Source organism: Acomys russatus, chromosome 22, assembly GCF_903995435.1.
Source record: "Acomys russatus chromosome 22, mAcoRus1.1, whole genome shotgun sequence".
Taxonomy (NCBI): Eukaryota; Metazoa; Chordata; class Mammalia; order Rodentia; family Muridae; genus Acomys; species Acomys russatus.
The window spans coordinates 23,851,054-23,875,582 of NC_067158.1; the positions used below are offsets into that span (position 1 = coordinate 23,851,054).

Below are 24,529 nucleotides of genomic sequence, written 5' to 3' on the forward strand. Positions count from 1 at the left end.
ACGCTCGGTTGGATCTTAGCAGCTGTAATGCATTACCTACGAGGCACGAGCCTCACGGGTGAGTCATGGCTAATGGTGGCTAGATACTTGCTTTTTGGTATGGGGAGCATATGTCTGTATAGTCATTTTCAGTTTGGTAGCTTACATCTAGATGGGAAATACATACGTATTTAGATATTTCTGAATTTGTTTTAACCAAGTACTGCATGTTTCCCTCCACTCAATTTAATATGTACGCAGTCACCTAAGCCCTCCATGAGATTCCGTTAGCTTCAGAATTCACTTAGAAGCATTTGTGATATGTTTTAAATTTTTCGTGCTGTTTTTCACTTTTAAGGCCCTAAAATTGAACGTGTTTAACCTCTCAAAGCTCTGCATTTTGCAAACTGGAAACTGGGTGGGTCTACCTTTATGCTATGCAAAAGCCAGCAATGGAGCCTCTGGCCTTGTGATTCTTTGGGGTTTTTTTTGTTTTGTTTTGTTTTGGAAACAGAGTTTCTCTGTTACACAGAGCCCCGCCTGTCCTGGACTCCCTTTCTAGACTAGGTTGGCTACTAGATCCACCTGCTTCTGCTTCTGCCTCTGCCTCCAGAGTGCTGGGACTACAGGCGTGAGCCACCGCTCCATGGAAACGCAGTGTCTCTGGCAGGCACTCCTCCATGCCGTAGAGCAATGGCCATCTCTGCCGAAGAGAAAACACTGCAAAGCCGTGGGCTGGAGCCGAAACCTGTCTCCTCCAGGTGACAGGCCAGGAAGGCCCCTGCTTTCCTTTCTGTGAAATGGGAGCCATGTGACAAGAATAAAGTTGAGCGACATTGACCAGTACCAGCTTGCTAACTTAGCAGCGTGGCTCTTGATCCCTTGTTTTTGAACAGGAGACTCTGAAGTCAGGGTAGGAGCAGATAGACAAGAAAAGTGTGGAATGCACACGTGCCTTGAGAGAAGACGGAGAAAGTCACTCTGCCTCTGGCTTAGTCACTGTCTTGACTCCTTCAGTGTCAGCTGCTGGTCTGTGGCAGGACGCCTGTTGAGGTCGGTGTGGTGAAGACGAGAGGGCACCCTGCTTTCAGATATATAATACTGCCCCTCACCATCTGACATGGGCACGATCCATATTCCGTGAATTGCTGGAAAAAACAACTTTGCCTGCATAGTTCGGAAGCTATTTGGAACCTCCAGTGTTTTTCTTTCTCTCAAATAATGAGGCAAGTCATGTGTGGGGACCACACCTGTAGTCCTGGTACTTGGAAAGCAGAAAGCTCACTCCAAGTTCAAGGCCAGCCAGTGCATTGAGTTCAAGCTACACCTGTAGACTGATGGTGCTAGTGAGGGAGATGTCTGCATTTAAGGGGGGATGATGCTCACCTGGGCTTCCTGCCTCCTCCCTCACCGCCTCTGCTCTGAACAGGCATTTTCCTAGCAAAGCTCCCCCATTGCCAAGAAGATGAGAGTTTACTGATGTTTGCAGGCACTTGTCCTGCTTTTAATGGCTGAGGCAAGGAAATCCATCATTAACTCAAGCTGTTCCCCTTGGGGTCAGCATGCTGTTACAGAGAAGGAAGGGCAGACAGCAATGCTGACTGTTCGTCCCCTCCCTCCACCCCACCGAGCTGTCCTGGCCACCTATGAAGCTGCTACCAGAGTCAACAGGGCAGTCTGGCAACTGGCTTCATTCTAGTGGCTGATGGAAGGAGTTTCCTTTCAAGATCTCCACTGCTCCAGGGGACACGGCCTTTCCTCCTAAGTAAAAGGAAAATGTCAGGTAGATTCATATTTTCCCGTTCATGGGTTACCTGCCAGGGTTACAGGAGACTCTACAAGTGTGAGAAATGGAGAGCAGAATTCCTCCTGACCACTCAGTAGGAATCACAACAAGCCTACTATGTGCCTGCCTTTTCTGGCAGGCGGAGGAGAGGGCACAGAAATGGCCAAGCAGTAGCTTAGGGAGCCCGAGAGTGGAACTCTCGGTCTAATGAGGTGGGAGGCTCCGGGGAGGGTCCAAGTGTACCCTCTGCTAGCACGTTCAGCCTTGCCACCTGATTTAATGCTCTTTCGTGATCTTAGAATTCTTACCGTTTTGAGACGGGCCTCAAACTCTGATCCTTGCGCATGTGAGGTAAGCGCTTCTTTCTTCATGACCGTGCCTCACTCTTGCCTTAGGCTTTGCAAATCACATAGCTGGTTCTGTAGGTCAAGGTGGGGAGTGCGGGGTGGTCGGGTGTGACTGTGCAGACTTCTGGCACGATTTGTCTTTATTCCACCGGCATGGGGGAAGCAGCGAAGGTTTATGATGGAAAGGGATGGATAGAAGACCGAGTGGGAATAGGGGGCTGTCAGTCTACTGAGGGCAGCTGAGGACGTCACGCTGCAACAACTGGGCGAATACCAGCCGTAGCAATTCACTGACAGGTCTGATGGAGTCAGTCCGTTTGAGGCGTAGGGTGGAAGGGAGAGGGAGCCATTAGGGGTAGGGGTGGGGTGGGGTGGGCAAGGTTCTGCCTGAGCTAGAGATCCCATGGGTCTACACGGGGTTCCCCGAGAAAGGAGACCCGAGCCAGTGGCAGTGAGGCAGATGTGCAGGAGTGGGGAGAAGCCCTTTCCAAAAAGCCTCTGAAATCTTAGGAGGGGCCGCTTTGTAGAAACCCAGAGCGCAGCTGCTCAGCTGCAGCGGATGACCTGCAGATCAAGGTTTTTGTCAGCATCAAGAGCGTCACTAGAACAAATATTCATCCAAAAATAAACTTCCTGCTCTTCCTGTTTTTATAACTTGCCTATTTCCTCTGGAGTTTGAGGCTGCTGGTCTCCTGTTCCGTGGGTATTAATCTTCAGTGGATCAAGACCTCTATAGAAGTGTTTCCTGTACGTGTTTATCAGCCCAGCCCGAAATTATTTTCTCCAGATGATAAGGGAATTTTTCCATCCTGGTGTGTCAGCCTTTGAGAAGTTTTCAGTTGAGACTACCAGGGATAAAAATGAAGGCTCAATGCTAGGCCAGATGAGACCCAGGTAGCTTCAGTGCTTGTAGTTTGTTTGTTTATTTGCAGTGGGGGGTGGCGTGCATAAGCATGTGCATATGTATGTGTGTGTGTGAGTGTGAGAATGTGCTTGTGTGCTCGAGTGCATGTGAGTATGTGTGTGTGTGTGTGTTACATGCATGTGTCATAGAGGTCAGAGGTAAAGTGAGAAGTTGGTTCTTCCACCATGTGGTTCCTGGAGATCAAGCTTGCTGGCGAGTGCCCTTGCCTGAGGAGCCGTTCTTTCCAGCCCGTTTAGTGTTTTGATGAACGTATTCTGTCTACCTCCCAGGTTAAAGGTGGCTTCTTTGGGGCCAGAATTCCAGAGATAGGAAAGCAGTGACTTCAAAGGACCCAATGGGAGAAAGGTTCCAGTGCCCCCATGAATACCACAGGGCAATACCAGCTGAAACAGCTCTGCTTTTCCAAGACCTTGTTGGACTACCAGGGGCTCTGGGCTGTGAACAGGGCATCTGCCTTCACAGACAGGAAGCTAGAAGGGCTGCAGTGTGGAAAGAAAGCCACAGTTTGGTCAAGTTTAGGGCTGGGGGACAAATAACCAAGCTGGGTTTAGTAGGTGTGGAGGTTTTTAGCTCATAGGCCCTGGGAGTCGTTCCCCCCCCCCCCCCCCCTTCTTTCTACTCAGAAATCCCAAACTGGCATGCCAGTGAGTACTTTAAAGTGTAAGCTTCCTTGACTGAGTTACAGAGGCTAAGGTGACCTGGCTGTGTGGGTGGCAGCTGGTGCCACGGTAGAACTTGGAAGAAGGCCAGCTGCCTTTCATTGAGGCCTTCTTAAGTGGAGCTGGGCTGCTACATTTTTCAAATGCCGCCTCCACATGACACCACCTCCTCCTGCCTAGAGATCCAGGGTCACCACTGGGAGTGACTGTCCCCAGACCACTGTCCAGTACTGTAGCTACTTGTTGTTTGGGTTCTGAGACCTTAAAACAAGCCAGAGTGGGCTGACAGGTGGAGCCAGTACAGAAAGCATATTGGATTGTGAGGCCTTATTACAAATAAGTGCCAAGTATCTCATTAGTAATTGTTTTATCTTGATTACTTGTGGGAACAAAGTTATTTTAAACGTATTGAGTTATATCAAGTCTATGGAAAAAATTCAAATTGTGTGTGTGGCTTGAGTTCCATTTTTGTACTGTTAATGTTCTGTGGTGTGTTCACAAGCAGTCTTAGGCTTTTTCCCTGTCAGCCTAGCTGGGTGGTTACCCAGCCCTAACCCTAGACTTCCTTAGGGCAGTGGTAAGCAGACAGTTAATAACTTAACATGTGTACACACACACACACACACACACACACACACACACACACACACACACAGTTTTGTGTTGTTTCTTATTTGTTCAGGTTTTTTCTTAGTCAGCCTTGCTGACCAGCCTCCTTCCTGGAAGCCCTTTTTTCAGATGCAGCACACTTCCTGCTCTCCTGCCCCCAGGTCAGACTCCAGTCAGTGGCTGGTTGCCTTTAATCCTTTCACTGCTGGCAGCTTGTGTCAGAAACTGAGTGCTCTGCTGAACTCTGGAGACAGTGTGGCAGAGGAGGTCGTGTGTGGTCGGTCTTCTGTCCCATCCTGCGTTGTTGTCTACCCTCCCATCCCATGTCCTGTCTCCTGTGCGTGTGTGCCTGTGGTGTCGCGCCTGCGAAAGCGGGTGTGTGCATGCGTGCATGCATGCAGCCTTTGGAGTGGGTTCTTGGGGGTGAGCGTGTACTGGGAAAACACAAGGTGGATGTGAAGCCTGGGAAACTCCTGCTTTGGGAAGTACAGCAGCACACTCACTCACTCTTCCCCTTGGTCTGCTTGCATTTTAGGGCCAAGGGGAAGTCCTGCTTGCTGGCTAAAGTCCCAGATAATTCCCAGCCGCGGTGAAACGTTCCATGTTGGCCCAGAGGGCCCCGGAAGGATGTGTGTAATTGGACAATTGCCATTTTCAGGGCTAGAGGGGACCCAATTTTACCAGCCAGTAGTACAGTAGCCCTGGACTCGTTGCATTTTTGTCTACTCTGTTTTCTGTTTTATATTGAACCGTTAAAAAAAAAAAAAACCTACATGAGAGTAGGCATATGCTGAAGGCGTGGTGTACACAAGCTCTGTGCAAAGTTAATTAACAGAACAAACTCCCAAGACACCCAGGTAGCAGCTACTATTTCCCTATTTGTAGATGGAGCGCCTACCAGTAGCTGAGGAGGACCAAATGGGTTACCCTGGAGTGAATTTGGCCTCATTTTGTTTGTACCGCCATTTGTTTTGTGTCAAGGTGTCTGCTGGGGGTGCAGACTGGAATATGACAACCACTGGAAGATTAGCTTCGGGGCCTCTGGACCATTAGGGCTGAGGGTGGACAGTACTTTCTGTTATTTTTATTTGCCTTTTGTTTTGTTTTGTTTTGAGACAATCTCAGTCTGTGGTTTAGGCTGGCCTCGAACTCACAGCAGTCCCTCCGCCTCTGTCCTCCAAGCGATCACAAGTATGCGCCACCGTGCCTGGCTCGCCATGGTTCAGGGCTGTCTGGAAAGGGGTGATGTGACTTCTGGTATGCCCTACAGCTGCTCGCCTTGGAGTCAAAGCTTCTGCCTCTCTTTAGCTTGGCATCCTATTCTCTGCGTGCCAGTTTCTCCATCTCTCAAAATGGAGGAAACTAAGAAGTCACAGGCAGACAGAGTAAATTTGGCATATCAGGTCAGTGTCAGCTGACTTCATAATGATGCTCTTACCATGCTCTGTTATGAGTCACAGTGATAAAATGTTGCATTATAGTTCGAATGTGTTTCTGTTTAAAGGAAACACGGTCAGAGCATGCTCCTGCGCCTCTGGACCTGGACCTTTGTGCTTGAGAGTTATCGTTCAGCCAGGCGTGGTGGGGCACACCTTTAATCTCAGCACTTGGGAGGCAGAGGCAGGTCGATCTCTGTGAGTTCAAGGCCAGCCTGGTCTACAAAGGAAATCCAGGACAGCCAAGGCTACACAAGGAAACCTTGTCTTGAAAACCAAAAATAAAATAAAATAAAATAAAAACCAGAGTTGTCGTTCAGCGTTGGGCTCTCATCTGGGCAGGCTTCATTCCCACTAGGACCTTTTTGTTTGTTTTTTGTTTTTGTTTTTTCGAGACAGGGTTTCTTTGTGTAGCCTTGGCTTGTCCTAGACTCACTTTGTAGACCAAGCTGGCCTCAAACTCACAGCAACCCGCCTTCCTCTGCCTCTAGAGCGCTGGGATTAAAGGTGTGCACCACCACACCCGGCCCCTACTAGGATCTTAAAGCATTTGCTGGAAATACTTTCAGAGCCCTTTTGGAACTTTTTAAGGGGAGTATAAGAGAAAGTAGTGTTACCTAGGTTTTAAGTTGGGTAATCTGGGAGCATACTCAGTGCCCATTATCCTAGAGGATCTCTTTTTAAAGAATTAAAAAACAAACAAGCAAACAAAAAAGCTGGACTTGGTGGTGCAGGCCTTTAATCCTAGCACTCGGGAAGCAGAGGCAGGCAGATCTCTGTGGATTTGAGGCCAGCCTAGCCTGGTCTACAAAGTGAGTTCAGGACAGCCAAGGCTGCACACAGAAACCTTGTCTCAAAAAACAAAGAAAGAAAAAGAAGACAATTTTTTTCCCTGTTTTAAAAAAAGACAGAATTAACACTGGCTGGCCTTAAATTCACAGAAATTTACCTGTTTCTACTTCGCATGTGCTGGCATTAAAGGCATTTGCTACCACAGCCCAGTACAGTTATTTTTTGTTTTGTTTTGTTCGTTTGTTTTTTTCAGTACAGTTATTTTTAATTGTGTATGTGCCTATGTTGTCTGAGAAGTAGGGTGCATGTGGGTGCAGTTACCTCTGGAGACTAGTAGGGGGTGTTGGGTTCCCCTGGAACTGGGGTTATTGGTGGTTGTACATTTCCTGATGTTGATGCTCGGAACTGAACTCCAGTCCTCTACAAGAGCCGTGCACCCTCAACCACTGAGCCCACTGCCTGGCCCCCAAGGAAGATCTCTTTAGTCCACGAGTGTGAGAGCCTGGGCACCATAAGGAGACTCCGTCTTAAAAACCAACCAAAAGGGCCAGGCGTGGTGGCGCACACCTTTAATCCTGGCACTCGGGAGGCAGAGGCAGGCAGATCTTTGTGAGTTCGAGGCCAGCCTGGTCTACAAAGCGAGTCCAGGGCAGCCAAGGCTACACAGAGAGACCCTGTCTCGAAAAAACCACGGAGGCTTTAGAAGGGCTGCAGCTGTGGCTCGGGAGTAGAATATTGACCTATTGTGCATAAGGCTCTGGGTTTGATTCCTAGCACCACAGAAATAAAAATTAGAGTTGTGGCAGCCATAGTGCTATGGCTAGGCAGTTTCACAGCCAGGCTCAGGCGGGGGTGGGGGTGGGGCAGGACCAATGGTGTGTCTCTATGGAGACTCAGGAGGGCAAGTTCAAGAGCTGTACCTTGGAGTTCATGCAGGAGGGTGGAGTGGCCAAGCAACCTCTGGGTTCGTTCCTGTGATATGACTGTGAGCGAGCACGTGGCTTTGGAGTTTGGTTGGAAATAGTTCCAGCCTCTCTATCATTGTGTTGACTCAGTCATAGTAGCCAAGGTTGTCTTGGCCCCAGTCCTCTCTGTAAAAGGGAGGCATTCTTACACTTCAGGGTTGTTGTAAGGGGCAATCATTTAACATAGACAATACCTCAGCAGATTCAGACCCCTGCCAGAGCCCTGAGGATGGCGCTAGACCTTTTTTTGTTTGTTTTGTTTTTGTTTTTTGAGACAGGGTCTCTCTGTGTAGCTTTGGCTGTCCTGGACTCGCTTTTTTAGACAAGGCTGGCCTTGAACTCACAGTGATCCACCTGCCTCTGCCTCCGGAATGCTAGGACTAAAGGCGTGCGCCACCACGCCCAGCTTGACAGCGCTAGACTTAACCACAAGAAAGTGGGCAGGGGCTCACAGCTATCCATCAAAATACGTCACCTACAGAAACTCAAGGTCTCTTGTGATGTGAAGCTTGCTCGACTGAGGGGGGATTGCTGGCTTCGCTCCACCTGGAATAAGGCAAGCTTGAAGGCTGCCGTAGCAAATTGGGTGTTTACAGCCCTTCAGCCAGTTAAAACAGGACCTTATCTGTCCCTGCACCAGACTCACATTGACACGTAATGCCCGTATAGGCAAGAGGGGTGTGGGGCCATGGGATGTGGGTGTAAAGCAAGTCTGGCTTCTGGCTTTAATCAGCCCACCAACTCCCTAGTTTGTAGCAAGCTCTAGTTATTCCTCATGGCATCGATAATTCAGGGGATCCAGCCCAGGTCTCAGCCCTGGGACCCTAGCCTCAGGAAGGCCACTGTGTAACCCCAAGTGTCCTTACACCAACCTCCACTTCCTGAAACCCTGGCAGGTTCTCACAGCACTAATTCCTAAACCTTGCAGTACATCAGAATTACTTAGGAGCTTTGAAAAGGCTGGGAGCCAGGCTGCACCCCAAACTACATACCACTTAAAAGAACAGCAGAAACCTCACATGCCGCCCCCACGTGCAGCCAAAATGAAGCAGCAATGCCTCTGTTGATGAGAGAAAAGTCTGGTGCTGGTGCCGTTACGTACCGAGTCTATAGTGTTGTGACTTCTATAGTGTCGTGACTAACGCCGCCATCATCTTTGGGTCATCCAGGGAAGTTCACCCCAGTGGGCCTATGTGATGAATATGTGGTCTTAGGAGTGGTTAACCATTTTAAAGTGATGCCCAGATATTTTATGCGTAAATACTTCCTGTGTATCGCTAAGAGATAGTGACCCCAAGTAAAACTGTATCACTATGCTTAAGGAGATAAATAACATGTCAGCTGGCCTAAAATTGCCTTCACAATACATACACACACACACACACACACAACTTGTTTCAGTCATTTGACTTTGACCCTGGGGTAAGGGCTGTAATGGTGTACACACAAGCGACGGTGGGTGCACACATCTGAAAAGAGGTGTCTGGCACCTGGCCCAATTGATGCAGGTCTCCCGCCTACACGAGCCCTTCCGGAGGGTCTTTGCCAGCTTCTAGAGCAGTGGTTCTCAACCTTCCTAACACTGAGACCCTTTCATAAAGTTCCTCATGTTGTGGTGACTCCCTGACCATAACATTATTTTCACTGTAGCTTCATAACTGTAATTTTGCTACTGTTACAAGTCGTCATGTAAATATCTGCTATGTAGGAGATCTGATCTTTGATCTCTGTGAAAGGGTCATTAGGACCCCCCCCCCCCCCGCAAATGCCCAGAGCCCACAACTTGAGAACCAACATTCTAGAGGAAAGGCAGTGCTTCTGGTAAGTTCCAGGTATCATAAGGATGACAGAGGAAAGACTCACTTTCAATTCAGCATGTGTATGTACCTTGAAGGTAGAGTGCCTGCCTTACACGCAGGAAGCCCTAGGTTCCTCCGATCCCCAGCACTCCATAAATCAGGCATAATAGCATAACCCTGTAGTCTCAGTACTTAGGAGACAGGAGAAGCAGAAAAAAAGCTCAAGGCCAGCATGGACTACTGCAGCCTGCCACAACTCTAATTTTTATTTCACTGTGATACACCACATGGCATCACAGAGCGTCATTATGAAGGTTAGCTGACACCTGATATGCCAAATATACTCTGTCTGCCTGTGTCCCCTTAAATTCTCACGGATTTCTTAGTTTCCCCATTTTGAGGCATAGAGAAACTGGCATCATGACCACTGACAGACAGCTCCAGGCTCCTTACGGTGTCTTTCTTCGTAAGGTTTGTTTGTTCCATTGTTGTTGTTGTACAAGGTCTGCATGTGTAATCTAGGCTCCTAAAGTTCCCTATCAGGTGCTCAGATAACTGGTCTGTGTCCCCAGCACATCCAGACAGAACTTTTTAAAGTGGCAGATGCCGGGATAACTCCAGATTGAATGGGGGTAGGGGAGAGGTGAGGTGAGGTGAGGCAGGGTTGGCAGGAAGAGGGTGAAGCCAGGGATGGAGACCAGGCACCCTGTGACTGAACTCCCAGTCCTTCCTCCAAGTTCTGTTGAGTGTCTCTGACACATTTTCTAGCCCAGCGCTTGGGTGAGGATGGATTTGCAGCTGCGGTAGTTTTTCTCTCTTCCCGTCGCAGCCAGGTGGTTAGCAGCAGGAAGCACACAGCTTGATATTTAAAGACATTTCTAATGTTACTCACCTCATGATGGATCTTGCAAAAGGGGGGTGGGAAAAGTCAAATGCTCCTTGATAACATGGGACTGGGGTCACTGATGGAGCACTTACCTTCAACCTGCAAAGGCCCTGGGTCTGCAAAGCTCTACAAAAAAAAAAATAAGTGATCACTAAGCGAAATAATGGTATTATCCTTATAGTCACATAGTATGTACATGTGGGAAAAAAAATGACTGGGTTGTCGGTGTTCCAGTATAGAAAGATCAGAGAGGTTAAAAAAAAAAAAATCAAGGTTCAAGGGTTGGAGAGATGGCTCAGTGGTTAAGCGCATTGGTTGCTCTTCCAGAGGATGCAGGTTCACTCCCCAGTGCACATGTCCGTCGTGGGTCACAGCCATCAGTTAACTCCAGTTCCAGGAGATCAAATGACCTCTCCGGCCTCTGCTCTACACACTCACATGGTGCATAGATATGCATGCAGGCAAAAACAACTCATGATACATAAAATAATCAACTTTTTAAAGTCAAGGTTCAAAGACTTGGAAAAGGATGCTGTTTTGGGGGAGGTGATGTTTTCATAAACCCTCCCACTTCTACTTCAAGGCTGGGACCACAGCTGGGTTGATGCCCTACTGGGGACGACCATTCCCAGAGCTCCTTGCTTGCTGATCAGATGCTTTCCCGAGTAAGTTACATCCCAGCCCACCCAAAAACTTAAAGATGGCTCCTATGGTCTTGACAGGCGGGAGAATGGATGCGGTGGAACCCGCCTGTCACACTTTGACTTATGAATCAGAGAGCAATCAGCTAAAAGAATCCATCTGTGTTTACGTTGTCAGATAAATTGGTGGCTTTATTCTGTCCCAGTTCAATGTGTGTTATAAGTTCTGACCACTGCTTGCTAAAACACCCCAGAATCTGCTCTGCTGTGACCCCAGCAGGGCTGCGATCAGCCAATGGAATGTGACTCCTATTCCTCCCATAGTGCCTTGCCCGGCCACAGAGGATAAATACTCATTCTGTTTGGAAGCCCTCGGGCTTTTCCCTTCCTCACCCTGAAACACAAACTGAGCCAACGGCATCTGGAGATTAACCCTCTACGACAGGGAGGCCACAGAGCTGAGCCCCGCAGTGTGGTTAGCTGCTGTTGCAGAGGGCTGCCTTTGCCCAGGGGACTGTCTGGCGGCTTATCTGTTGGCATCCGGTCCACTGAGTTTGATAGAGTGAGTGAGTGTGTGTGTGTGTGTGTGTGTGTGTGTGTGTGTGTGTGTGTGTGTGTGTTTGCTTGCTTCCAGCTTCTGAGTGGCAGCAAAATGGGTCCCACCCTGGTAGCTTGGAATGTTCAAATGTTGAGACTTGTCCCTCTGGGTTCATTCTTAGCAGCAGAGCTCACAGGACACAAACAAATGAAACCCTGAGGAATCCTCCCTCCCTCCTCGGAGAAAGAAGGGCAGAGAGGATTTCGGGGCAACAAAGGACATCTGGGAGTGGAAACCTTGCTCAGAAGTGTTCTGAAAGGCAGATTCAGTCAAGCACCAAACACTTTTTGTGGTGCGTTCATTCATGCTCCAGCGCCTGAATCTCAGCCTGGGTCAGTGGAGCCCACGGTTGTTGCCCGTCCTCCCTCTGTTCTTGCTTAGTACTTGGTGTTTATGTTAGTGAAAACTCGAGAGCTGTCTTTTGTAAATGGCAGCTAAGCGAAGAGAGTGGGTGAACCGCCTCTCCGCCTTCAGCCCTTGAGTAAGTGCCGCTTCGGAGTTCGTGCTGATTAGGTGAGAGGCTTACTCTCCAGCAGCATCAGCCTTTGTTTGTCTTTCTTATGTTTTGTTTTTGTTTTTGTTTTGTTTTTTTCTTTGTTTTTCGAGGCAGGGTTCTCTGTGTAGACCAGGCTGGCCTCAAACTCACAGCGATCCGTCTGCCTCTGCTTCTCGAGTGCTGGGATTAAAAAGGCTTTGCGCCACCACGCCTGGCACACCAGCCCTTTTTGTACAGAGTTTATACACAGGGTGAAAATCGCCCTGTCACTGGTGGCTCTTGAAGCCTGGCCGCAGCAGCTGAATGCATCACCGTGAATACGCGGTCGCACTCCCTGTGATGCTGGGATAGCCAGTGATGGAGTGCTGCTGAAGTAGTAGGCTGACGTTTAGGGGCCCGCGTTTAGGGGCCTGCAGTGGAAGGTGAAAGGTGAGCTTGCGCCGCACCCTTCCTTACGAAGGCAAGGCCACATTATCTGGTGTGGCAAGACGCCGGCCCGTGACTCCCTTCCCCTCGCCTCTCGTTCTCATGCTCTCTTTGTGTGTTGACTCTGCAAGTTAATTAGTTGTGTGTGAGGCCTCTGACAGGCACCCATCTTGACACTACCACACTGAGTGAGCTCCATTCCTCCTTCCTCACTTACCTTACCCTTCTCGCTTGTGCTGGGAATCCAAAGAACCTCACACATGCTCCCCCGGCCATCTACCTGCAAGCTTCAGCTCCAGTCTCAACAAGTTTCCTTGGTTGTGTGTTTTTGTTTGTTGATTATTTATAGGTAGGGAGTGAGGGTGGCCATGTGTGGAGGTCAGAAGACAACTTACAAGGAGTTGCTTTTCTCCTTCTATCACGTGAGTCCCGAAGATTGAAATCGGGTGGTCCAACTTGCTGGCAGGGGCCTTGACTTGCGGTGAGCCATCTCATCAGCCACTTGTTTTGGTTCTTGAAGGGGTGGGGTTTGAACGCGGAGATGCCGTCCATTTGCCTCTGCCTCTCGAATACTAGAACTAAAAGGCCTGGACCAGCACACCAACCTGTTTTTGAATCAGGCTCTCCTAGGAACTCAGGCTGTCTTCAAATTGGAGAGCCCTCCCAACACTGGGGCTTGCCCGGTGTGCACCGCCTAGTGTCAAGTTGAAACACACCTCTCAGGTTTGGGCTCTGCCCATCTCCACTCTCACATGCTTCATCTCTGCCCCCCAACGCTTCATGGGTGTGCCCTGCCTCGCCTATACCCATATCACGCACAACCAATGACAAAGCCCCACCATGGCGACTTGCAGCGCATAGGACGAGCTTGCAGGCTTTCCAATCCCATGAGTTTTGTGTTGTTTACACAGATAAATTATTAAGGAGCATTGCCGAGAGTTCCCGGGAGAGATTGGCCAAATATCTAACTAGTCATTTGACAAAGATGGCCTTCCTGATCTTCCTGATGGCAGGTTCATTCTCTTATGAAACTGCCTGAGTCTTGGATAAAGTTTTATGCTGAGTTGATCTCCAGGGTTGGGAGGTGGCAGGGGGGGGAGCAGCGGCACAGAAGACTTCCCCTCCAGAAGAGGGGGATTTAAAAAAAAATGTTTTGAGACAGGCTGTCACCTTGTAGCCCTGGCTGGCCTGGAACTTGCTCTATAGACCAGGCTGGCCTCAAATTCAGAGATCTGCCTGCCTCTGCCACCCTCGTGCCAGGATAAAAGTGTGCACCCCATCCTTTTAGGGGAGGAAAACTTCTCTGCTTCCACTCTGTGAGTCCTGAGGATCAAACTCAGGTCATAAGACTTGGCAACAAGCCCCTTTACTCAGTGAGCCATTTTGCCAGCCCTGTTCCTAGACTTGTGTTGCAGCCCTGTTCCTAGACTCCCGCGCGCCTCCTGAGCAGCTTCAGGTGTCCTATGGCTCTGGGGAAGTAAAAGCACAGAGTGAGCTGGTCTGATCGGAGTGGCATCCATGATCAGTGTGGTTTGAGATCAGCTACCACATACATGGGGACACTCATCCCCCAGGTACTTGTATATGACTTTCCAGGCTGTGAGCCTGCCCCATTCCTTAACTTGACATTCTAGCCCTAGATGCAGGTTTGGTTAGCCCAGGTCCCCAGGGATGCATGCTCGGCCCTGTATGGCCCTCCATATGCCTGCCCTAGCCTTAAAGGGGGAAATTGGTTCTCCCTTGGCTCCCCTATGGTTTTCCAGAGTGACTTGTCCCGAGCTTTTAAAATTCATTTTACTTCTCCCCCTCCCCTCAGGGCCGGTCTGTATACTGTGCTGTGCCACAGACCCTGTAGAGAGCATCGGTGCACCAGCACCAACCCATGTCTGCTCCGTACTGACCAGAAACAGAATTTATGAGCAAGATGCTATCTATCAAGTCACAGAGTGGACATGGGCTAAGTGTGGGTTCCCTTTGCCTTTCTGGGCTGCCTCCCGAAAAGGTCGTCTTCACATCCTAGGGTCTCACGAAAGGAAACAGAACAACTGTTCGGGACAATAGTTACTGTACATCTGGTGAGCGTAGGCCTTCTGGTGGTGGCTAAGCCAGGTTCTTGCAGTGATTAACCCCAGAGAACCGATTAGACATAGGTCAGCACCACAGGATACTAAACTTACCTCTCAGGAAGTCTATACCCCCTCTAGCTGTCATCCCTACCCCCACCCCCCACCCCCCACCCCCTGGGCTATCCTGGCTGGATTGACTTTCCAAAGATGTTGCTAAGTGCTGGGAAAGCAGCATGTGTCCACCAGAGAGACAGCTCTCCTCATTCACCCCAGACTTCTGTGCCCTAGCAGCTGGCCAAGTCTTTGTTTTCAAGGGAACACAAGTGAAGGCAGGAGAATGGCTTCTGTTCAGGTTTTCCCTCTCAGAGCCTGGTCCCAAGGGTCTCTTCACCTGCATTACCCATTATTGCCTGGAGTCATACCCCATATCCCCGTCCGTCCCCCCTGCCCCCCCCATCCCCCAAATAAACAAGTTTTCCCGCCAAAGAAAATGTGTATCATGATTGGATGCAGGGATGGCTCGGGGCCTTCACTTGAGGCCTGCTTTTCATTTCCCTTGCTTGACACCCGTCTCCTTTACGAGGCCCCCTTTTTGCTAGCGACAACAGCGTTGTACAGCCCTAACTTCCTACGGCCACAGGCGGCTTTATTAATGCTACTAAGTCTCGTAGAAAGCATCGTTCATTTCTGTTTGCTCAGTTTCCTTGAGGGCTCCTTTCTGATCATCTTTTCACCTCTTGGCTTCATGTTCTGGGGATACTGTGTGGTTTCTACATAGTGCACAGATGTGCTTGGGGGAGGGAGGCATGGCTGTGGCTTGCACACTATAGCTGGTGGACCAAGCCCTGCAGTGGGAAGGGGACTTTCTCTGAGCAGTCAGGTCAGGGTGCAGGAGCAATCCTACTGTAAGGCAGATTAGGCTCTTCCTGTTATACACTACGGTTCCTGGCTCATGAGGTGTAGAGGACCAGAAATAACATTTGAATATTTGGTTCCAAATTGGAATGTTTAGCAAAAAGGGACCAATGACTGACCAATGGCTTCTTTGTTATTGCCCTGGCTGTCCTGGAACTCACCCTGCAGACCAAGCTATCCTCAAATTCAGAGATGAACCTGCCTCTGCTTCCTGGGTGCTGGCAACACCACTGCCCAGCATTTTTTTTTTTTTTTTTAAGTTTTGCTGACAGGCAGTCTTATAAAGAAACACACACACACACACACACACACACACACACACACACACACCTGCTCACCAGGAGTCATCAGACTAAAGTCTTAGCTAAGAGGATCACTTCTGTCATAGCTGCTTAAGTCTGGCTTTGCACCCCGGAATATGGTATATACATACATTTTTTTTTTTTCAGTTGAGTATGATGGCTCCAGTTTCCCCACCCTGAGAGTGGAATTCATACACTCTGCAAGCATCCTCATCACTGTTGTATATGTGAACTAAGAACATTTTCTCTCTGTGGCCAGACCCTATGCTAAGCCTTAATGGTAGTGGGCACACGTACCCTATTCCCAACAGTTTTAAAGTCAGGAGTTCTTTAGCTGCTACATATTTTGGCAAGAAGAGCCTATTTTTGTTTCCTGATCTCTATTTGTCCTCTAACTGAGGTAAATATGCCTGGCATGGCTCCTGTAACATTTTACACCACAGATAGCTAAGCACTGTGGTTTCAGTGTGCAGTAACTGCTGCAGTAGTTTATTGCTAACTGTGCCTAGCCCTGCCACTCCCTTCTCTCAAAAGTAATTTTTTTCCTATGTGGCTCTTTCCTTTAATAAATATATACACTTAGCAAAATTCTGTTTTGTATATTTGTGAACTACAGAATAAAACACATTATGGAGTTTGTTTTTTTCATACTCAAGATGAAAATAAGGTTTGATTTTTATTTAGTTTTGGGTTAGTTTATTCTCCCAGCCCACTCCTCCTTTTTTGAGGCAGGGTCTCATGTAACCCAGGCTGACCTCACACTTGAATGAGCCAAGGGTGACCTTGAACTCCTGATTTTCCTGCCTCAGTCTGCAGAGTGTTAGGATTACAGCTATGCCACCACACTCAGCTAGGAATGATGCTTAAGCAAACATAACGTTTTATCCGAAAAAGGATGGACTTTTGGTTATCCATAGTATAAGCTCATCTTACAGTAAGGAAACCACGGCTCAGAGAAAACAAAGTAAGCCTAGATTTTGAGCCAAGGCACCTGGGTTCCAAGTTTATTTTGTTCTTACAGAGTGTCACTTACAGGGCATTGCTGGCCATGATAGCTTTTGGATCTTGACATTGGCTTGCATTTGGCTTTTAACAACAGAATGCATATAACTGCTTAAAAGGAAGAAAAAAAAAACTTGACAAATTCAGAAATGGCAAGAACCTTAAACTGAGTCTATGTGGGGCTAGAGAGGTGGCTCAGCAGCTTAGAGCACTTGCAAAGGACCCGGGTTAAGTCCCTAGCGCCAAAACACAGCAACTCACAACCACCTGTAACTCCAGTCCCCAGGGATGCAGCACCCTCTATGGTGCCCCCTGGCACTGCATGCAGTTGGTGCATAGACACACATGCAGGTTCAACGCTCAGCCGCATAAAAGTACATAAATATCTTAAAAAAAAAAAAAAAAAAAAAAAAGATGGTGTTAGCACACACCTTTAATCCCAGCACTGGGGAGTAAGAGGCAGACAAATATGGGCTACAAAGTTCTACAGACTGGTTTCAAGGCCAGTCTGGTCTACAGTGTGAGTTCCAGGACAGCCAAAACTACACAGAAAAACCCTGTCTCAAAAAACAAAAACAAAACAAAACAAAAACCAACCAACCAACCAAACAGGTCTATTACAAAAGTATAAGAACCCAGGGGGTGGGGGCCAGTTTGCTGTGTTTCTCTTGGCTTGTTTGACTTCTTACTCCCCGTACTAGAAAATGAGCTTGTCAAGGAGCCCAGAGGCCAGAAACACCCCAACTGACTTCCATGGTTTCAGATCTAGTACTCTGAAAGCAGAGAGAACACCTGCACCTTAGAATGGCCACTCCTGGGCCAGTCCGCTCTTGTTCGAAACACCAGCACTGGCCTGAACTTCTCAAGGATTCTGTAATACACGAGAGTTGGTTTTGGCCTTTGGTTCCAGGGGTAGCCCATAATGGCAAGGTAGGCATGGCAACAGGCATCCAGAGCTGGAAGTTGAGATCACACTTCCCTTTTTTATAATGTCCCCAAGCAGCAGCCTCAACTAGGAACCAAATTCTCAAAAGAACCAGGCGAGTGGAGAGCATTTCTCACCCAGACCACCGCAGCTGTCAGCCCATCCTCCTCCTCCTTCTCCTCCTCACAGGTTTGGAACTCTCAGCTATCTTAGATAGGACCAGAGGCCACTCTAAAGGCCCCGGTGAGACTGCATAATAGCACGTTCAGAGTTGACTCCTGACTAATGGTGGTGGTTAACGAGAACATTCCTCCAGCAGAAATACCCATAAAAGATGGCCCAAACCAAGTTTGGGTGGCTTTTCTTTTTGTAGAAACTGGGACCTGGAGAGACGGCTCCACAGTTAAGAGCACTTGTAGCTCTTGCAGAAGACAGAGGGTTGGTTCCTAATCCTCATGTACTAGCTCACATAGCTCCGGTGTTGGAAGCTCCAACACCTTCCTCTGCAGGCAACGGGCGTTTACATCCATACACACAGGCAGAGACACACACACACACACACACACACACACACACACACACACACACACACACACACACTGAATTGGCTGGGCTCACTGTCACACACCTTTAATCCCAGTACTCAGGGAGACAGAAGCAGGCAGATCTCTGAGTTCAAGGCTAACCTGGTCTACAGAGTGAGTTCCAGGACAGCCAGGGCTACACAGAGGAACGTTGTCTTAGAGGGAAAGAGAAAAAAAGTTACACTTTACTCAAGCTAATTCTTTCTCTCTGTGGATACATATATTTACTGTTTGGTTTGTTTAGAGACAGAGGGTGTGTGTGGTTTTTGAGACAGGGTTTTTGTGTGTAACAATCCTGGCTGTCCTGGAACTGGCTTTGTAGACCAGGCTAGCCTCAAACTCAGAGATTCTCCTGCCTCTACCTCCTGAGTGCTGGGATTAAAGACATGTGCCACCACGCCTGGCTAACACATGGCTTTATAACATGGATTCTAGGTGCTGAACTAAGATCTCAACTGAGCAGTAGATCCTACCCCTATTTTTGTAGTTTTAATTAGTGAATTCTGACATACAAAAGTCTCTCTCTCTCTCTCTTTTTTTAAAGTCCATTGTCTTATGTAGCCCAGGCTAGCCTCAGCCTTACTATGTAACCAAGGATGATCTTGAACTTCTGATCTTCGTGCCTCCCACTTCTCCGGTGCTGGGATTATAGGTGTGTTGCTGGATTTAGTTTACACATTGCTAGGCTCTGTGTATGCTAGGCAGGCACTCTTCTAGCCAAGCTGCATTCCTAGCTTCTAACTTACAAAACACTGTAATGAGTTGTAGGTTTCTTTTTCTTTAATGCCTAATAGCGACTCCTTATGCTAAAGAGGTATCTCTCACCTCCATGTGACTCCCTGTTGCTTTAGGGCCAGTGTATTATAAAGTCCAGAGTTGTGATGGAGTGACTTGCTAAGTCCTCCAGCTTGCTGTCCTTAGGAGTCCTCGTTTTGGTCCCACACTCCATCCAAGTCATCCCGGGTTAGTGAGGCTTGACATGCCATGGGGCTGGCCTACCCGCTTGTGGCCAGTTTGCAGTCCATTAGACAACAGCTTTTGAACTTGGGAGTTGATGATTGGCTGAGGTGGCTGTCAGTTTCAGGGCCTGAAGGAGGGACACTGCAGAGGATCTGGACCTTAGTGGGACCTCTGTTCCTGGAGTTGGCTTGTCCTGTTTATATAGTGCGTCCACATGGAGATTGGTGGCTTTACTTGCCTGCTAAACAAAACCATTGGATTCCTCCCCCCCCCCCCCCACCCCCTCGGCTATGAGATCAAAGCCCCGTTCTCCAGATGATTGGAGCATGAAGTAAGTTGAGTCAGCAACTGCCACCTTACATAGGGCTTTGTTGGTATAAGGTACAAGGATGTGACTTACATAAGTTCTCAGGGAACATGCCAAAGCCGTACAAGGGAGCTCTGGGAGTGGGCGCTTCTCCTTCACGGCGCTAACACTGAGCTCATGAACCAAGGCTTCAGAGCACAAGCAAGCTCTCATGAGCCGGCCTGAGGAAGAAGGGGGTACCAAGCATTCATTCCAGGCATTGGTGGAGCCTTCACAGTGCCCTAAAGACATGTGGGTCACCAGCTGAAGGACTTACTCAGCTTCAACTCCCACACCCACCGAGTGTCAGTCTACAGATGTCCTCCCCCACCCTACCATCGTCCCTCCCAGTCCCCCCTTTTAATGCCACCCACCCACCCACCCCCGGCCATTCACATGCATGGAAGCTTCCTGCCTGAGTAAAAATGTGCCTTGTTCTGGTTCACATTGCATCCTAGGGACTGGGGGGCGGGTGTGTGTGTGTGTGTGTGTGTGTGTGTGTGTGTGTGTGTGTGTAAACATTCCGTGCAAACTTTCGAGGATAACTCAAAAGAGAGAAAGCTATCAGGTACAATAGTTTAATCCAGGTTTTGTGGTGGGTGGTGGTTCTTCAGCTTTACACTACTGATGGGGTGGGGGTGGGGGGACGACGACTGAAATATTTATAACAAATCTCATGTATCATTTCATGTCACCCCTAACATACTTCAGTAATTTTAATTTCTGAGACAAGGTCTCATGTATCCCAGGCTGACCTCAAGCTCTCTATGCAGCTGAGGGTCACCTTGGACTCCCCTCCCCCCCAATACTTCGGTCTCTACCCTCCAAGTGCTGAGGAGTGTGCCACCACATCCAGGTTTGTGCAGTGTGGGGACCTGAACCCCAGGGCTGTGCATGTTATCTATGCAAGTACTCCCAACAGAGGCACATGCCCAGCTCCCCATAGTATTATTTACTTACTTACTTTTGAGAAAAGGAAGGTCTCACTGTACAGCTCAGGCCTCAAGCCCTTGCATCAGCTCCCTGAGGGCTGGAGGATCACTGGAGTATGTTGCTATGCCCACCTCAAAAACTATTTTTAGGTGTATGTTTCTTATAATTCCTGTAATTGAATCAAGCTGGATGGGGCCACGCGCACCTGCGGTACTAGCATTTAGGGAAGCTGAGGCAGGAGGATGGCAAGACTGAGGTCAGCCTGGACTGAGTAGCAGTGGCAGCTGGTTACAAAAACAATGCAGAAAGTCAGCAGGGTCCTTCCTGAGGCTATCCTGGCTCAACCAAAAGCGTCTGAGGGATAGGTCCTTCCTGGTTCTTGATCTGAACAAAGGGGCTGTTTCTTGGTTTGGCAGGATGATGAACAGCTCACATTTGTGGGTCTACAGACCGGATTCTCAGGTACTGAGCTGCGTATGGACTCAGCTTCAGTGTGCATTTCAGACTTTTGTCAATGATTGATCATTGTGACTTACAGGAATTTTTTTTTTTTTTAAAACAATATTTTAATTGAAAAAGCATCTGTCAGCTGTCAGGCTCCCAGTTTCCACTTTGGAGAAGCAGGATGTTGAATGTGAGTAGTGACACAACAGGCCTATAAAATGCGGACTCTAACCCTCCGATGACTCATCCGGTACAATGCAGTATATTTGTCAAGGAGACTGAATCATATATGGGGGAAAGTACTTCTCCAGCAGCCAGCTGGTTCTCAGGTCAGAGAGAGGATCCATTTTTATCGGAAGCTTTATAGTAGCAACGATGCTAAGAGCCAGCCCCTGGACTCCAGGATGTAGAGGAAATGGCATCTCCGGGCAGGTATGTGCCGACCGTGTCCTGGGGCTGTAGTTTCTCCCCGTCCTCCTTCCGTGTTTAACCTTTCCCCATTTGCCTGTAACACGGTCTTCAGGGAAAAGAATGATTCTCAAGAGCCTGTGGGGGTGCGCGTCGGTGTGTTCATTCACACGCAGAAATAGATAGCCACCGATCTTCCGGCGGGCATAGAGTTTCTATTTGCCCTTTCTGAATCTCCTTAGAGAGATTCAGCTCCAAATGTCTTTAACTCGTCGTTTTATATTAATAAGTTTTAAAGACGCTGCTTCGGAACAGCTTGCAGGGACCAACCACCCTTCTAGACCAGTAGCTTAGAATGTTGAAACAATGAATAAGCAGAGGGGGCATTTGAAGGATATTATCTGGTGTTAACAGTTCAACTATGAATATCTTTTAGTATCGGATTCCGCCCCCCTTCTTCCCTCCCACCCCCCCCCCCCCGACTGAAAGGAAGCTTTATTCCCCTCCTAGGTGGCTCTGTTTATTTTTGCAGATCACAATTTGCTTGAACTGTAATCGGTGCATAAACTTTTCCAAGGTAGAAGAGAGAGGAGGGGGGGATTTGGTAGCACATTTAATTATAGCTTCCACATGACCTGAAGGGTCATCCCTTAGAATTGGGAGACTGTGGCTGCTCGTCTGACCCTCTCCCTTTCCTCACTCACTAAATTTAAACAATGCCCGGCTAGTGAAGGCACATGCCTTGTTTATTTGAGTATATTAAACATTCCTGTGTGTGTTGACAGACTGTTCGGTGTCTCCTCGTATTTTTTAAGGACACTTTTTAAGTCCTACTTGTCCTGGACACGTGCTGTGCTTAGCTTATGTCTATCTGTGCTGTGTCTGCCTTGCTGGTTGCTCTGTCCACACTGGTTGGGTCAGGACCTGTAATCCTGCTGCCCATACATTTGCCTAAGAGGAGGCATCGGCAGCACGCCTCCCCTCTGCTGTGTAAATCCTCCTGTCACTTGGAGAGCATCAAAAAGATCTGGAGTTAGCAAGCTGGAGAGCAAGGCAGGCTTTGTTGTGGAACCCATAGTAATGCCTTGTTTTCTTGAGGTCTATGAATTTTAAATGCTTGGTAAATACATTTCATTTATTTGTTTCAGCACATTCAGAAATTTTGGAAGGAGTTTGTTGGTATGTTCTGTTTGTAGATTGGTTTGTAGACTAAAGTGTGCTCTTTTTTCTCTTCCTTCCTTCCTCTTTCTTTCTTTCTTTTTCTTTTTTCAGAATAGCCAGCTTGTTTTTCAAGACAGACTGCCTTTAAATTTCATTAATTTTACATTCTATAAATGAAAGCCACCTGTTATGCCGTAACTTGCTAATTATGGTCAAAGACAATAATGAGGAAGAATAGTGTTCGGAATATGTGGGGGTCTGGCTAAAAATTTCCCTGCCCACATCTGTAGTGCTTATTTTTGTGTGCATATGTGTGCTTATGTATATATAGTACATGTTCAATAATAGCACTTGCTGATATTAAAAGTATTTTGGATTCAAAATGGGAGCCCTTCTCCTTCTCGTTGAGATTTTGTTTCGAAGCCAGAAAAGCTGCTTTAAACTTGTTAATTTGGCTAGAATTCGTATTTTTGGTACCGTTAGAGTAAATGAGGTCCCCCAGAGTGTTGGTGAAAGCCATACTCAATTTGGGGTTCACTTTGTCAAAAGCTCATCCAGCACAGTGGCCCTTGCCTGTAATTTCAGCATTCAGGGGGCTGAGCTAGGAGGAGTATTGTAAAACCCAGGCCAGCCTGGGCTACAGTATAAGAACTCTCTCTCTCTTGAAAAACAAGATAGGCAGAGGCAGGCAGATCTCTGGGAGTCCAAGGTCTGCCTGGTCTGCGTGGCCAAGTTCCAGGCCAGCCAAAGCTACCTAATGAGACTTGTGATTCAAGTCTCGCTATAATTAACTATAATGATTAATAATAACAACAGAATTGGGGTTTTTTTTTTTTTCCCTACCTTGACAGAAGGATGGCTCATCTTCTCTGAGTTCATGGAAACATAAGGTTCAGTTATGTGTCTCTCTCTCTCTCTCTCTCTCTCTCTCTCTCTCTCTCTCTCTCTCTCACACACACACACACACACACACACACACACACACACACTCACATACACACACATCCTCCAGGTCTGCAAAAAATGAGTTCAAGCACTTCCTTTAAATCTCTTGACATGTTGACATTTTCTATGGAAATGTCCTGGTTTTCCCTTCTTTGTCCCACTGGGGCAAGACCAGGTGCTGTCCAGTTCTTCCGGATTTCTGCATGTTCGCTGTGTGTGGCTGCTGCTCCCTGAGGTACCATCTCTGCTGAGCACTATGAGCCATCAGCCCAGGGTGGCCATGGCCTGAGAGAGCCACAGCTGCTACCAGAGGTCTTGGACTTCAGGTTAGAAGTAACTGGTAGATACTGACTGAACTTGTCACTCGTGTTGACAGGCATGTGCTGGGCTACGTGTGTAAGCACTTGGCACCCTGGCTCAGCCATGTCCTAACTCTGGTCACTGAAAGAATGTTCCACTCCAAGATCCACTTGATGGTGGTTTTGGTGGCCCTGTTTTTTGTTTTGTTTTGTTGTTTTTCTAGACAGGGTCTCTGTGTAGCCTTGGCTTTCCTAGACTCACTTTGTAGACCAGGCTGGCCTCAAACTCACAGCGATCTGCCTGCCTCTGCCTCCCGAGTGCTGGGATTAAAGCCGTGCGCCGCCACCACCAGGTGGTGGCCCTGTTTTATAAGCCAAGTCAAATGACGTAACTGTGGACAAAAGATGTTCTTTTCCCACTCTGTTTCTTTGGAGGTGGCAGTCAGGGAAAGAGCATTTATTCTAAGATGTCATAGTGCCCAAGGTATCTTAGCAGGACAGACAGCTTCCCAGTCTCGGCTCGTTGGGAGACTCCTCTCCTCTTAGGATCTATTAAAGTTATATTCACGCTTAACGGCTATATGAATTCAGTAACTTTATCATAAAAACAAGCTAATTTAAAATCACTATAGACCAGCTGCCAACATTTAAAAATACTCACGTGCTTTAGAAGGCTCTGTTTCTGGAGTCTGCAGTCTGCTTCTGCTGGTCACATGTATGCATGTATGCTGAGAGCATGCCTGGCTCCCACCAGAGGCTTTTAACCTATGCAATGTCTATGTTGTGTCACACTTGCCTCGCTTCTGGAGCGTGTGCCCTGCGCACACACTTGTAGGCAAATCTGTGCTGTTATTTGGAAATTGCCGGTTTTCTGTGTAGCTCAGAGAAGCCAGAG

At 48.1% G+C, this 24,529-nt stretch overlaps 1 protein-coding gene across 2 annotated transcripts in view; it reads left to right on the forward strand.

Annotated features, from left to right (window-relative positions):
• Positions 1 to 24,529, forward strand: part of Spred2 (sprouty related EVH1 domain containing 2) — a 101,200-nt gene that overhangs the window by 36,133 nt on the left and 40,538 nt on the right. The window contains exon 1 of one of the 2 annotated variants that reach the window (XM_051165274.1): positions 20,983 to 21,253. The exons of the other annotated variant lie outside the window; for it this stretch is intronic. Coding sequence (XP_051021231.1) covers positions 21,237 to 21,253 — 17 coding nt within the window. The 5' untranslated portion in view covers positions 20,983 to 21,236. Of the gene's footprint in view, positions 1 to 20,982; positions 21,254 to 24,529 lie in introns of those variants that run through there. 2 annotated transcript variants of the gene reach the window in all.